The sequence below is a fragment of the Lutjanus erythropterus genome, chromosome 14, assembly GCF_056507025.1.
Source record: "Lutjanus erythropterus isolate fLutEry1 chromosome 14, fLutEry1.hap2, whole genome shotgun sequence".
NCBI lineage: Eukaryota > Metazoa > Chordata > Actinopteri > Lutjaniformes > Lutjanidae > Lutjanus > Lutjanus erythropterus.
The window spans coordinates 22586727-22601416 of record NC_139330.1 but is presented as its reverse complement, the minus strand read 5'-3'; the positions used below and the strand labels follow the sequence as shown (position 1 = coordinate 22601416).

General features: G+C 39.7%; 1 protein-coding gene across 2 annotated transcripts in view; it reads left to right on the top strand.

Moving 5' to 3' along the window:
* Positions 1 to 10376, top strand: part of grid1a (glutamate receptor, ionotropic, delta 1a) — a 283228-nt gene extending 272852 nt beyond the window's left edge. Inside the window, exons 13-16 of one of the 2 annotated variants that reach the window (XM_084736150.1) lie at positions 606 to 801; positions 2885 to 3051; positions 4836 to 5076; positions 9450 to 10376. In XM_084736150.1, coding sequence (XP_084592276.1) covers positions 606 to 801; positions 2885 to 3051; positions 4836 to 5076; positions 9450 to 9887 — 1042 coding nt within the window. In that variant the 3' untranslated portion in view covers positions 9888 to 10376. Of the gene's footprint in view, positions 1 to 605; positions 802 to 2884; positions 3052 to 4835; positions 5311 to 9449 lie in introns of both variants that reach the window. The other variant, XM_084736151.1, reaches the window with a different exon arrangement.
* Positions 10377 to 14690: the final 4314 nt, after the last annotated feature.

The following is a 14690-nucleotide window of genomic DNA, read 5'->3' as shown; positions in this document are numbered from 1 at the left end:
ACAGACATTCTCATCTGGATGTTTTACAGATGAACTCTACTGAATTTTCAGATTGATGATTGCTTGGGGATTACAACACACTGCTTGCACACTATAAAGTTATGCATACAGACATGTTGTCCACTGTTGGAAATAAAGTATGAAAAGAATGAAGCTTATATTTGTTGTAAAACACACAGAAGTGTCATTCATTGCAGCAGAAGTTGGTAATTTAATAGTTTCATTGTCAAGTGTTTGTACATAAAGAAGTGTTTCCTTAGTCCGTGATTTCTTGCATCATGTGTGGTAAAATAATTTTATAAGCTGACATATTGTAAGCTCTAACAGCTTTCTTGGCAGCAAAAAAGTCTGTGCATATGGAAAAAATAACAGCATAAGACAGTACCACGCTATTTATCACTTTAAAATATTCTAATATTGTTAAATCAAAGGCACAGTCTCTGGAGAAAAATGCAAAATGGTTAGCTAGCCTTTTATGACCACTGCAGATAAAGTGTTTTTGATAACCGACATGTACTTCAAAGAAAGTCACTTTCTGTTTGAACTTTATATCATTTACTGCGTTTCCAGTCACAGTGTTCTACTTAATGTGACCCTGATCATAGGTCATTCCAGGACCTGTCCAGGCAGGCAGACCTGGCTTACGGGACTGTGAGGGAGTCTGCCGTGTACGAGTATTTCCAGGCCAAAGGCACGAACCCCCTGGAGCAGGACAACACGTTCGCCGAGCTCTGGAAGACCATCAACAAGAACAACGGCTTTGAGAACTCTGTCTCCAGCCCATCGGAGGGAATCAAGAAGGTGAGAATTTATATTGGTATTCAGAAATAAAACGTTGTTCTAACACTTTTAACTCATGTCGCCTGCTTGTGGAGAATCAGCAAACAACACTTTACATTCAACAGTGACATTTAGCAAATTATGCAATATGAAAAGTTACATTTAATCGAATCAGTGGTTTCCAAAGTGTTAGTGAAAACTTCTCCTTGGCCAAGATAATCCCTCCATCTGACCGGTGTGGCACATAGAGATGTCGATTGCACAGCATGATTATTGCACAGATGTGCCTTGACCTGGTCACAATAAAAGGTCACACTAAAATGTGCAGTCTGACCTTAAAAAAAAAGACATTTATTACTTTTTCACACAGGGCTACAAATACCGTTTTTTTTACCCCTCAGGAGGGCAACAAAGTTTGAGAGAAGTAAGCCTTTTGTGTGTCTCGATGAAGTCAAAACAAAAGTGTTCATATTTTTGTTGAGTATATTACCGTTGCTGTATATCTTCAGCTTAAAGGGAATTCTGAGAAACAGAAGTTTAGCCTTGATAATAATTAACTGGAGCTTCTAAGAGTCACACAGTAAGGTAGGAGGAACAAAGTGTAAGTTAGTTAAATAATTACAGTCCCTGATTCACACAGGCATGTGAGTAAAGTGATAATTTTAATCTATTGAATTGTAAAGGTTTTTAATTATTCTCTCCAACTCTGTGTGCTAAATTAATATTTTATGCATTTCCTCCTCTCTGTATCTTCCTTTAACACATAAATACACACAAACACATGGGAGAATAATCCATCATTTAACAAATTGCAGCTGAGTTTAACAAATGCGGTCGTCATTAAACTGCTTTATTATTTTTGCAGCTAATTGCGTCTAGTCTATTAGGCCAGTTGGCATCGCACAAATACATACATCAATGAAAAACAAGTTTTCTCAGTTTAAATCCAACTCCAAACCAACTTGTTTGATGTGAAGAAAACATTTAATTCTCAGTTACTTCTCAAACTACTACACGTGTCTCATTCTCAACTTCACTTTTAGTCTTTAATGGTAAAGAAAGGCTGGATTTTTCCAGTATGGGTTTATTTATTACAGGTTGGTGAACTTGAAAGCCCTGAACAGACTAATAAGATGTGAGGCGAAAAGGCTGTTCAGCTGTATTTGCTGAGAGCACAGTGTTAATCTGGATGACGTAGGATGTGGGGACACCACAGGGAAGAAATCCAGAGTGCGTGCAAGAAAAAAAAAAAAAAACTCCAGAAGGATTTCAGACATATTTTCATCTGCGGTTGTTCTACATATTCTCCAGTTTGCACTTGAGGCTGCAGCACATGATCATGTCTCTGAAAATATGGTAGACGCAGAGGAATGCAAAGCAAAAAAAAGTAGGGATGAAACTATTTTCATCATCTTTGTAAAAAACTATAATGTTGTGGATGCTATTCAATGTACACTCCAATGAGTCAGAAAAATGTTTATGCTAATTTCTGTGCAAATATTTAGCTCTACTGTTTGTTCTCCTTATTGTTTTTTTCCCACTGCAGTCTTCCTGCTCACCGCCCTCCCGTCAACACAGGCACAAATATTAAAGGAGTAAAAATTAAAGGCAAAAAAATCTTTCTGCTAGACCGTTATAATTCTTTTCAAACTTGACGAATAAAAAACACAGGGAGATGGCCTGCTGATAATGTCTACCATCTGTAATTAAATATTACAGATGTTCAAAACTGGATGCTGGGAAAGTTCATAAATTGGAAGATTTAATCATGAAAATTAAAGCAAGAATAAATGGGTTTTTTATAATCAGTAAACACTGCACCAGTGAAAGACAAAGTTCCATGACACTTTACAGTGTATTTCTGTGTTACAGCTCTGTTTGTGTTTGTATTCTGTATCTAATATGAAGAGTTTTTGCTCATCTATACAGTACAGCTTTGTCTCTACTAAGGGAAAATGTATATTTATGTATATATATATATATATATATAACAAGGGCTTCTCAGCTCAGCTAGGGTCACTCCGCTTTTAAGACGTCATTCATGTTTTTATCCTTTGCGTGTCTTTCATGTGTGTGTCGTGGGAACTTTTGTTGATCTGTCCAGGCAAAGCGAGAGTCGTACGCCTTTCTGTGGGACATGGCGGTGGTGGAGTACGCTGCTCTAACAGACGACGACTGCACATTGACTGTAGCAGGAAACAGTTTGAGCACCAGAGGCTACGGCATGGCCCTGCAGCACGGCAGTCCTTACAGAGACCTTTTCTCTCAGAAGTATGTGCAATGGGTGATATTTTATTGATTTATATAAATGTGAAGCGCTAATTTTAGTTTAACAGCGATGGATATATAAATCATTAAAACAAAAGTAAGGTGTATTACAGCTTGGCTTTTATTTTCATAGCTCAGGTAATTGGCTGTAACAGTTATGATAACTATGCTCTTTTAAACACTAGGATTTGTAAACACAGAGAGATAATTGAAAGTAGGTCCAACTGGGCATGAAATACAAGCTGTCAGCTCAGGCAATGAGACAGTTTTGTAAATGAGCTGACAGTTTAGCCAGATTATCAAACCTCTCTATTTGGAAGAATGGCCAAAAGAGAGCACCACCATAGTGGCACTAATAATCAATCATTTCACATTAAAGGTGAAATTAATGTGACTGATGTTTTGGTCATACGATTACCGATTGTCTTTGTTTCTTTTTCCGAATAAGTTTGACAAATTTGCAGATTTATTTACAAAATGTGTGATCATTTGAATGCCTCACTGGATCGGTTTTTAGAGGCTGGGCTGCGTTACCAGATGTCAGCGATTATGGTGGTCAGTCCAACACTGTCATAACTGACAGAAAAAATGGCCAGAGAATTGAATATTAAAAGATGAAAACAGAACCCAAGCAGTAACTGTAGTTTGTTGATTGATAGCAAAAGCGTAGTTAGAATTTCAATATTTGCAACCTAAACATTTCTCACAGTTTGTCTTAAAGAGGCAGACTGAGAAGTACATATTTCATATTTTCAGTCCATATTCCTTGGCCATTGCTTTTGGTTAATGTGTTTTTTCCCCAGACACCAGAAATATGCTGCTCCAAACATTTTCAGTGCAGTTTTACAAGATTGATAGGAGTGCATTTCAAATCAGGGCAGCAAACTTCTACCTCCATGTAAAATAAAAATTCAGGACAAACACCGTCTGAAATGGGAGGATTGATCACCCGGTACACAACAAACAGTACCTCGATGAAAGCTCTTAAATACATGACTTGCGGGAGGAGAAATAGTGAATATCTGGGCGTCTGAGGTTGTGATGTTTCATGAGTATAAATGTCAAAAGCTTTGGCAGCTGTGTGTACATGGTGTGAGTGAAGACGCTGAATAATGACTGCAGAAAGCTAACCTCTCCGACGGGACAGATTCACAGTCTCGCCTCTGTTTATTTTCAGCCGTCATCACTCTCCTCCATGACAGCCATCTATTCCTCGCTGTATGCTAACTAATGGGCTGACTGTAGCATTTGATCGTCTTTGTTTCCACACTTATACAGTTTGATATGAAGCCAATTAATTTTGAGGCTGCAATTGTTTTTCTTTGCCTTGTTTACAAAGAAATGTTCTTTTAGCTCTTGTTAGCATGAAGAAATTGCTTCGACAATGCATCAGTATCACATCTTACACTCTGCTACTGTGCAAACTGCAGCATTTAATAGTATTTCCCTCACTACGGGCCTTTAATGAGTTAACAATCAATGCTAATGTAGTGCATTAACCATGTGTTTTTTTTCTTTTTTATTAGTTTTACTTTATGAGCTACAAAGTATTATAATGTCATTACAGTCATTCAGAACCCTCTTATATTGATTTTCTAATTTTCCTTCATTAAAAATTATTTAATCTTCCATTCTCTGCTCGATTGTCTTTGTAATTTGATTAGCCAGCGTTTAACATAGTCTGAATCGGTGCTATTGAAGGATTTGTCCAGAGTCCTGGAGTGTTATTCCATGAAATATTGGACCTTCTGTAAGTGAAAGAACTATTTACTCTCTCCTCTCCACAGGATATTGGAGCTTCAGGAGAAAGGTGACCTGGACATCCTGAAGCAGAAATGGTGGCCGAAGAAAGGCCGCTGTGACCTGCAGAGCCACGCAGACGCCCAGCCGGAGGGACGGGCGCTGCGTCTCCACAGCTTTGCTGGTGTCTTCTGCATCCTGGCTGCCGGGCTGCTGCTGGCCCTGCTGGTGGCTGCACTGGAGACCTGGTGGAACAGCAACCACTGCCGGAGAGAGCAGCCCAAAGAGGTGACCACCGACAACTCGTCGGGCCAGGGCCCAGGCCCAAGCCTGCTTACCCAGAACCGGGCCATGGTGGCCACCACGGGTCCCCCTGCCCCACCAAGGCCCCGGTCGAGACCCAGACCCCCGGGCCCCCCGGTCCTGCCCAGAGATGCCACTGCCACACTCTACTTTATGGATCCAGCAGGCGCTGACGCCAGCCCCGATTTAGTAGAGCTGCAGTACACCCAGTTATAATAGGTGTGCCCCTGATGAGAGTCCAGACATCATGTGATCAATCTACTCATTCCTTCTCATGTTGGGAGAGAGGCTGGGGTGCTTTGTCAGGGACTTCTGATGCTTCTCTCTCATGCAACATTTCAGTGATGCTCATGTGAGAGAACCGCAGCTGGAAGGACAAAAGTAGATTTAACGTTTAATTACAAATTCAAAACCACACACTGAAAATTGTACTTCTGAGTCGATAAGTGCTTCAGTTGTACAATAGCTCTCTTTAGCTAATCCATTCAAGTCTTAATGCTTTAGAGCTCTGACTCCATCTCGCTGCTGTCGACTGGGCAGCCCCTCTGCATGAGGCGTCCAGACAACTAAGGCTTGACATGGATCCCTAAACTAAAGTGTGAGCAAAAGCAGATAGCAAAGTATCTGAGCCTTGACCTGCCTGTCTGACATGACAGTCCAACAATCAAATAAGAACCACTGGTTGAGGACACCCATTTTAGACCCAGTTCTGTCCTGAAAAGACACACAGTAATTCAAACTCCAGCCTTGCTGGGTTTTGGTGCATATGAGTTTGAGTTACTGCTGTTGTTTTCTATTTCAGTCTTTGTGTGCAGCTGCTCTCATAATAACCACATACTGCTGTCATGTGAGATTCACAACAGAAATCGCTCTCATTATTTATAGAAAATAAGATGTGTTAGATGTGTTTGAGTATTATCATGGTTGTGTGCTCCATTATTATTGTGTTTGTAGACTTTTCTCAAAGAGATTTTCCACCCCAAAATCTTTTGAGCATCAAACACTCGCCCTCAGTGGGCTTGAACTACAAAACTAAATGTTAGTTGTTTCTTGGTTGCTGTTGTCCATCTCTGTTCCCAGTAACGCCAAAACGATCAGACGATTATTAGCTGATGAAAAGAAAACAATTAATAAGAACTTTTAAAATAGATCAGTGCCGAAAGCAATTTGTCATTTGACAGAATATTATTTGGCAACTATTGTGATGGTAAATCAAGCATTTGAGCTGTTCAATCAAGCAAAAATGGCAGCCTCTCAAAAGTGAAGATTTGCCTCTTTTCTCTGTTTTATGATATTAAAAAATTAATATCTTTGAGTTTTGGACTGTTGGTTGCACAAAACAAGACATCTGAATATATAGTAGGCTTTTTTCATCTTTTTGAATCAATTATAAAGATGCTATACTAGCTGCAAACTTAAATTTAAGTCATGTATTAAGCATCCATGACTTCTTTAAATAATGCTTATGAATTGCAATGATTAGCCACTTTTCTCAGTTTTAGATCATTGTTTTGAATACCTTTAAATTTTTGCCAGTTGCTTATTTGTCATGACTTAAGGCTGACCATAGCGTGTTTTAATCTTCCTACAGCAGCCTTTCAAGCCTGCAGGGAGAGAGTGTTTAATATTCAAAGATTTGGGTGGAGTACCACTATCAACTCCTCCGAGCATCACTTGTACCATGACAGCACAAACAAAGTATGTGGACATTATGACAGCCATTTCAAACAAAACCTACTTCAAACTTTAACACATCAGCTATTTAAAGGAATAGTGTGACTTTTTGTGAAATCGCTCGCTTTCTTGACAGGAGTTAGATGAGAAGATTGACACCGCCCTCATATCTGTGTTTTAAAACAGAAGCTACAGCTCAGAGATACTTAGCTTGGTTTAGCATAATGACTGGAAGCAATGGGAAAACTAGCTTGCCTCTGACCAAATTTTGTTTGTGGGAGTTATACTGTTTAACAATTTATTGATTTTTTTTTTTTATCTCTGCTGGTTGCCCAGCAACGGGAGAAGAAAATATTCAAGAAGTACAAACAAACTCACATTGCTGCACCTGCATCTAGGAGACAGTTGCAAACTTTGAAAAACGCACAGTAAACTGTGGCCAGCATCAACCAAAGTCCAGTAATCACAGTTTTAATGATAATTACAATTTTTCATAATGCTAACTGTTGGGAATTTTCATCACAGTTTATAGTAGGGGGTTTCATGATTTCAATATTAAATCACAAATTGATTGAAGTGAGCTTACAATTCAAAATCTCAATTCCCAACTACTAGCAGCAACTGGCACATGAAAAAAAAACCCTTCAAAGACGGCACAATGTTGCTTACCAGCTGTTATATCACGCTTGATACCATAAAGACTATCATATAGAAAATCTAAATGACAGTTGTCAGGACATAAAACCAATGACAAGGAAAGTTGTATCAAATTGTGGATTCTGAGTATTGTAACACCTGTAGTTTATTATGAAACTGGTAATCGTCTCATTCCCACTGCCACCTTCTAAGTGGCGAATGGACTATAAGAACTGTGCCAAACTTTTGTTCACCAAGAAATAGTTACAAGTTGCTCCCTGTAGAATCACACATTAAGGTTTGATTATGGATTTTAAAAAATGAGATTAAATGTGTTAAGCGTGTTAATCTTCTGCCCAACATTAGCACTGAAATGTTACAGAATTCAAGGCTCTGTGACCGACTGTTAATAAAATTAAATGCACCTTTGGAGGCATAGTGCATAAAAATGTGCAATATCATCTTATGTTTTCATATATATAGGCTTGTGCCTTTTTAAAAAAGAACTAGAAATTTTTTAACACCTTTTGTACTGAAGATTAAACCCAAAGGGTTATATGCCCATTCAAACAGAAGAAGAACTGCAGCTGACAGTTGTCTCTGAAGAAAATGATAGGGTGCCTGAAATAGCTTCTTCAACTTCACCGCTCTGTACTTAACACACAGGAATGAGAGGTGCACATCTGCTCATTCACTTCTCAGAAAGAAAGTGAATAAGAGTATTTTCCAAAATGTTGAACTATTCCTTTTATTACCAGATCAGTGATTAATTGCAATTATATGTCAATGTCCGGATACAAAGGGGACCGTCTTAGTTATGTATGGTTGTCTGTGATCTCCAGCAGGTGACTAAGGATTACGGTCTGGAAAGGGTTTCTGGTCCATTGACATATAATGACATAACAAGCGCTTCACCAGAAGGGAGGCGGGACATATGGACAGACAGACAGAGAGACTGGGAGGAGGCCGAGGCTCTTGACACAGGTCAGGAGAGGCCTCACATACTGTACTGGATGGTCATTGGCTGTGTCAGGGCGAAAGGGCGGGGCATGGGGCCGGGCAGGGGTAGATTTTAGTTGCTTCATTTGTCATCTCACCCCATGGTCTCTCCTGTTGTTGGGCTTTTATTTTTGTCTCGTCTGTCTTCAGTGTGGCTCGACATATGGGTGCATGACGATAGAGTAAAATGTTGTGTTGAGGGCAGGGTGCAGCCAAAATGTATCCCGGAAACAATCATGCGCTCTTAAATTTGGCTTCTCCCTCTCCTCTCCCATATTTCTGTTGCCTCATTGATGTGTGATCCTGAAAAAAAGAGAATATAAAAAAAAATCTTTAATTAAGCTACATTAACTACTTTGTCTTCATTCAAATTATATTGCCTTGCAAAGTCTGATTCATCAGATTTGTGCCTCCATTGGACCCTGTCTTGTTAACAGCTGATGCTCTTCATGCAAGAGTCAACCACCGTAGATGTGTGGTCACCTAATTGTGGAGAAAATTTAAACACTTCTGCATGAAGAGACATCTTCATTTAAGTTCATTTCAGGAGTAGAGACATTACCTTTTACGACCCCATATTTAAGATTTAGTGCTTTAAGGTAATGTCTCTCTTGATGTTGGCTGCTTGAAAGACGAAAAACTCCAGCATATTAGTAATTTATATATTTGGGTGTCCTGTATAAAGCTGAAATAAGGCAGTGTGTTATTTCAGTATCCTTTAAACTCCAGTGAACATGAATAGATGTTGCTTTGACGAAATAATAATAGAGTAGACTGCACTGCATGTAAACTGCTCATGATGGAGATGATGAAACAAGCAATGTAACCTGTCTTTCTCTGTCTTCGTTCACTCTCTATCTCCACCCCATTCTTTCTTTTAACCTCTGAACCTCTTTCACTGCACATTCATTTTTACTTTTATTCTTTATCACACACCTCCTTAATTACATTCACACTCTCCCTTCCATTAAAACCTCTATTCACGTTCCTTTCTCCTGGCTTCTTTTATTCCACACACTCTGCTATGGCTTCTTTCCATCTATCTGTAGGACAAAGAGGTGAACCTGGAACAGGTCCACCAGCGTTTGAACAGCCTCCTGGACGAGGACTTGGCCCACAAGCAGCTGCCAGGCCAGTCTATCGAGATCTCTGCCCTGGACATTGGCAGCATGCAGCCCAGCCAGTCCCTGGAGGCCTTGTCCGCTCGGGACTACCCAGCCCACCGGGGGCCGCCACGGCTCTCTGTGACCACCTTCCTCCAGGAGGGTCATGCGGCAGGAAGGACACTGGGCGCGGCCACTGGCAGGACCTTGCCCCTGCCCCTCAGCAGTGCCACCATGCCGTCTATTCGCTGCAAACACAGGGCGCCCAATGGCGGGCTCTTCCGGCAGAGCCCAGTCAAGACACCCATGCCAATGTCCTACCAACCAGTGCCAGGAGGACCCATCCCAGAAGCCAGTGAGCCCAGCCACGGGACATCCATCTGAGCACGGCGAACATTCATAGACACTCGAGCTCAAACAGAATAGTGGAGAGCTAAACAGAGTGCTAACAGTTTGAAGAGATATAAATAAAACACTAAAAAAGGATTTTTATTACCAGTGATGAAGAGTCAGTGGAACAACACATGACAAGACACTCAAACTTTAATGTACATATTTGTAATTACAAAGAGAGACAGAGAAGCAACATTAAAAAGTGTATTTTGAATATTCTCAACAGTTGAGTTTAAAAAACATAAAAGTATTAAAAAAAATGACTGTTTGAATGGCTTTGTAAATTTTGTTCTAAATGAATAAAGGTGACAATTCTTTGTGGTTGTTTTCTAAGTGCCAAGTTCAAAGATGTTTTCTTTCAGATCAACATTAACTGAATGTACTGTGAGAATTCATGATAAAAAAGACATTTCACACTTCAAAGACATTGGAAGAATTGATTTGTTTCATATGAAAAAAAATAAAAAGTGTAATACAAAACACTGAGACGTGTGCTTGGAAACATATTTAGCATATCAGCGCTGTGCTGTCAGCGTGTATCTGCGACTCTGGGATCACTGATAAATTGGTGTTTTAGAGCACAATAGGAGGGAAATGAAAGCCTGAAATGTTTTATCACGTATTTCCAGCAGTACAATTAGAGCAATAAATTTGGACTCTTTCCTCATGCTTTGTAAAAACAAAAAGTCTGAATTGATCAGTTGATATTTTGAAGGACCGGTGTGAGAAGCAGTAGGGTTGGTCCAAAACCGATGCTAATAATTGAAAATGCCCCTAAGATGCACATTATTACACGGCTTTGTTAATTTCAGCATTTTAAGGTCTGTTTTTTTCTGTGAAGCAGCCAGTTGCTATGAAGAATAATCTGTTGCTATGGACTGATAATAGGCTCTGGAGGACCAATAAAATCACTCTTAAAGCAATGAAATCATTTTTAAATAAATATTTTGTGTCAACATACTGATTTTTTAGTGACCGTGTAATAAGTGGGATAATGTACCACTAATGATTCTGCCTCATGTTGGAGTCCTGCATCATCCTATGAGGAATTATTTCACAATAATGACCTGCTCACTTTACATTATCCCTTACTCGGCAAACACACAAGTTTATGCATCAATCCAATATGTAATTTATTAACCCAGAAACTGGATCCTGCTGCTTCCTGTACACCTTTTTTTTAACACCAAATAGCAAAGTCATGTTCTATGACCTTCAGTCTCTGTATTTATTCCTGTTTTACAAAGATTTAACCTTTATACGTTAAAGCCAGGCTAGTAATTACTTCCATATGCAATGCACAGATATCAGATCAACCATTATCAAAAGTTCGAGGATCAGAATCCATAACGGGATAGAAAAAATTGTAATGAACATTTTGAAAAAAACATCTCCTATACTCTTGGACAGAGAGGGTGACAAGAGAACCTATGGTGGCGGTGAAGCTTGCAAAAGGCCCTCTCTGGAGCCAGTGCTTAGTTTGTCCATTCTTGGCTACTGTAGAAACGTGCCGGCTCAACATTGTTCAACATGGCGGCTGTTGTGGAAGAGGACGAAGGTAAGGAAAACATGTTTCTTATTTTCATCTGATTATCCAAATGGATAAAAATGGATTTCATGTTTTGAAAATATACTTATGAATATTATATTCCATTTCTACCACATTCTGTCAACAAACCCTGTCACAAAACTGAAATACTACTGCAACACAAGCACTCTGAACAATAATTGTATTTTCTTTTAAGCTTACTGACTTGGACGTATTATCAGCAGCTCATTGCGTTTTCTCTCCATTTTCCTCTTCAATCCTTAATGCTGAAATATTTTCTGATCCGCGCTTATTACAAGATGACATGGTTTTCAGTAAATTACAGTGTGGAAGCAGCAAGAAACAAACATATTTTTGCCCAGAAAGGATTCATTACATCTTTCATTTGTTGGTCCATTTATTTAACCAGCCATAAATGCTTACCAGTTCCAGGCAGCAACTGGGATTGGAAATGCATAACAGTACTGTTCTTCCATACTTTCATGACATAGACTGAATTGCTTGAATACTAATACTGATATACTGAGTATTGAAACTTGTCTTGTCATTTGATACCAAATTTCAATACCTAAGGAGTAAATCTCATCAATGTTAGAATGCCATTAATCATGCAGCATGCTCTTCTTCAAAAGACAAACGTTTTAAAAAAGCATGCAGCATGTTTGTACCAAGACCTAACAATGCTGGTAATTGACTGTCGAAAAGGTACACATTGTAGAAGCGTTCAGGAAAAACTCAGTATAACACCCAGAGACAGAAATCATTGTTCTGATTCTTTACCTCCAGGTTTTTCATCGGCTTCTTCCTTTAATGTAACTGTATTGTAATGTGTAGTGTCTTTTCCTTTTTGTCAAACTGAATTTGGTATCGAAAAAAGTATCTTTCAGGAACCAGTATCAAAGTCAATGTATCTGTACTGATAATCAAGGATTTTTTTTAGCAATACTCAGCCCTAAATAATACCCAAAAAACCAAAAACAGTGTCAATTTTACCCATGGGTGATCTAATTAATAAGAAGTGATCATCTCACTTCATGCCCAGGTTTGCCCCTAAACGCCTCACCTGTGGTCCTCCCTGGCACCACTATCAGCACACATACAGTGAACAAAAAGCTTCCATGTGGGGATTGGAGGACAATTGCTCACTTTGGGCCCAACTAATAAGTCCAGACAGACCCACATGGGGCCTACATTAACAAAGTGGACACCAGTGCCACCCCGGCATGAGGAGCCCACATGGACGTGCCAGTTGGGAAAGCAAACATTAGCCAGGCAGACTCAGCTGGGTTGGGGTTGTGCGGCCGGTCAGTTTAATGGCATTTGTGTGGGAGTGGAAGCGCAAGCTAGGCTTTCTAGGCCAATATTAGTGGGGATTCAGACTGAAAACAGCTCAAAGTTAAAACAACACAGGGGGCTGCGTTGGTGGGCTTGTGTAAAGTCCAGTTTGAGTAAAATCCAGGAATTTTAAGGTTTATCTCACACCAAAATATTTCACAACTGTTAATAAAAGACAGAATTTTATAACGGCCCACATGTCCAGAATCTTAAACTGTAATTAATGCAGACAAACAAAATAAAACTGCATGAGAAAATGTCATGTACTCGTGGATAGAATTAATAGTAACATTTATCGTTCAAGATAAATTTGAGATTGTATCGTGCTGCATTCCCTCCAGCCAGTGAGATGATAACAAATGTGGAGCGATGTTCTTGATAAACAAAACATTGTTCCACTCTCCTGCTGATTTCCCCGACCTGCTGCCTCCTGTGCACATCCAGCTTTCTGCTCGTGTCTGTTTAGAAACTGCAGGATCTTTGTTCAAATCTTGCAGACTGCCGCTGGAGATAACAACTGATCAAGCAAACTTCTGGCAAGTGCTCTGTTACTTCAACCTCAAACTTCCACCCAACCAAACAAACCAGGATTTTTTAAAGACTTATTGGGAAAAAAGTAAAAAAAATAAAAATAAGTGAAGAGGTGAAAAATGCACTTTGGGCCATCATTCTGGTTTATGCATGTTGGATTTCTTTTCACTGTCAGCATTGAGTTTACTAAAGATGACCAAATGTCAAATGTCCATGACCAAAATGTGTCTGATGATTCTCTTTCACATAATCCTATTTGTCTACACATTTGTCTTCGATGTGTGCTTTAGATACACTTGGCTTGACTTCCCATGTGATAATACTGCAAATACAGTAAGAATGCAAAGACCCATCAGGGAATATTTTAGTAGAGCTCATTAGAGGAAATACAGTAAGGTCTCAGGGAAAGAGCTGTATGTAAGCCATTAGAGAGATAGTTCAGATTATTTTAAGTGTGGTTGTATTAGGTACCCATCGATAGTCAGTTTGTTAGCTACAAGAGAGGGGCACCAGCATGGAAGCTAAGCAACGTAGTGTTGTGGAGATTGTCAGCCACAAAACATATTTTCACCAATTAATGACATGAGTGTTAAATTTAGAATGTTTTAAATTTAGAGCATCTTTTCTGACAGGAAACTGCTGTTATATAAGCAAATTATGACTGACACCACTGGTGAAATCAGTCATTTTACCTAACAGAGCACGGGAGTTGCTGGTCTTCTGCTGTCTCAATCTGTTTGTATGAGTTTTTGTTTGACTAGGAGAATCCAAATTTCCACTTAAAAACACCAATAACACGAACTAACAGATCGAGGCGGCGGCAGACCACCCACTCTTGTGTTCTGGGAGGTAATATTACTGATTATGCAGTTTGGTTGGTTTGGAGGGAGCGATATTTGGCTTATATAACTGCTTCTGTTTCCCATCAGAAAAGGCTGTCTGATGGCACAATCAAGTGATGAAAATATGTTTTTTGTTATTTTGTTTTTTTTTAGGTAGACGTTTATAAGTGGCTAAAATGCCGGCTGAGGACATAGTTCTCCACCAACATTTCCATTTCTTAGAAAAAAAAATAGGAAATAGCAATTCCCCCCGTGTACCACAGTCGTTGCAGCTACTGACCCACGCTGCTGCCCTGGCTGGGGCGCAGACAAACATCTGCCTCCTCCAACACACATGGAGTCACCATCTGCTTGTTTTCACCTGAAGGCAAAGAGTTTCACCGGGAGAAAACAATGAAAATTCCTGGAGGAGTCACTGCTGCAGCAACAAGGACGTGATTCCTCACTGCCAACGCTGCCAACTCGTGTTGAGTGGAATGGCACCTGGCCCGCTTCATGCGATGGCGGGAAAAGTGTTTGTCCAAAAATAATAACTAA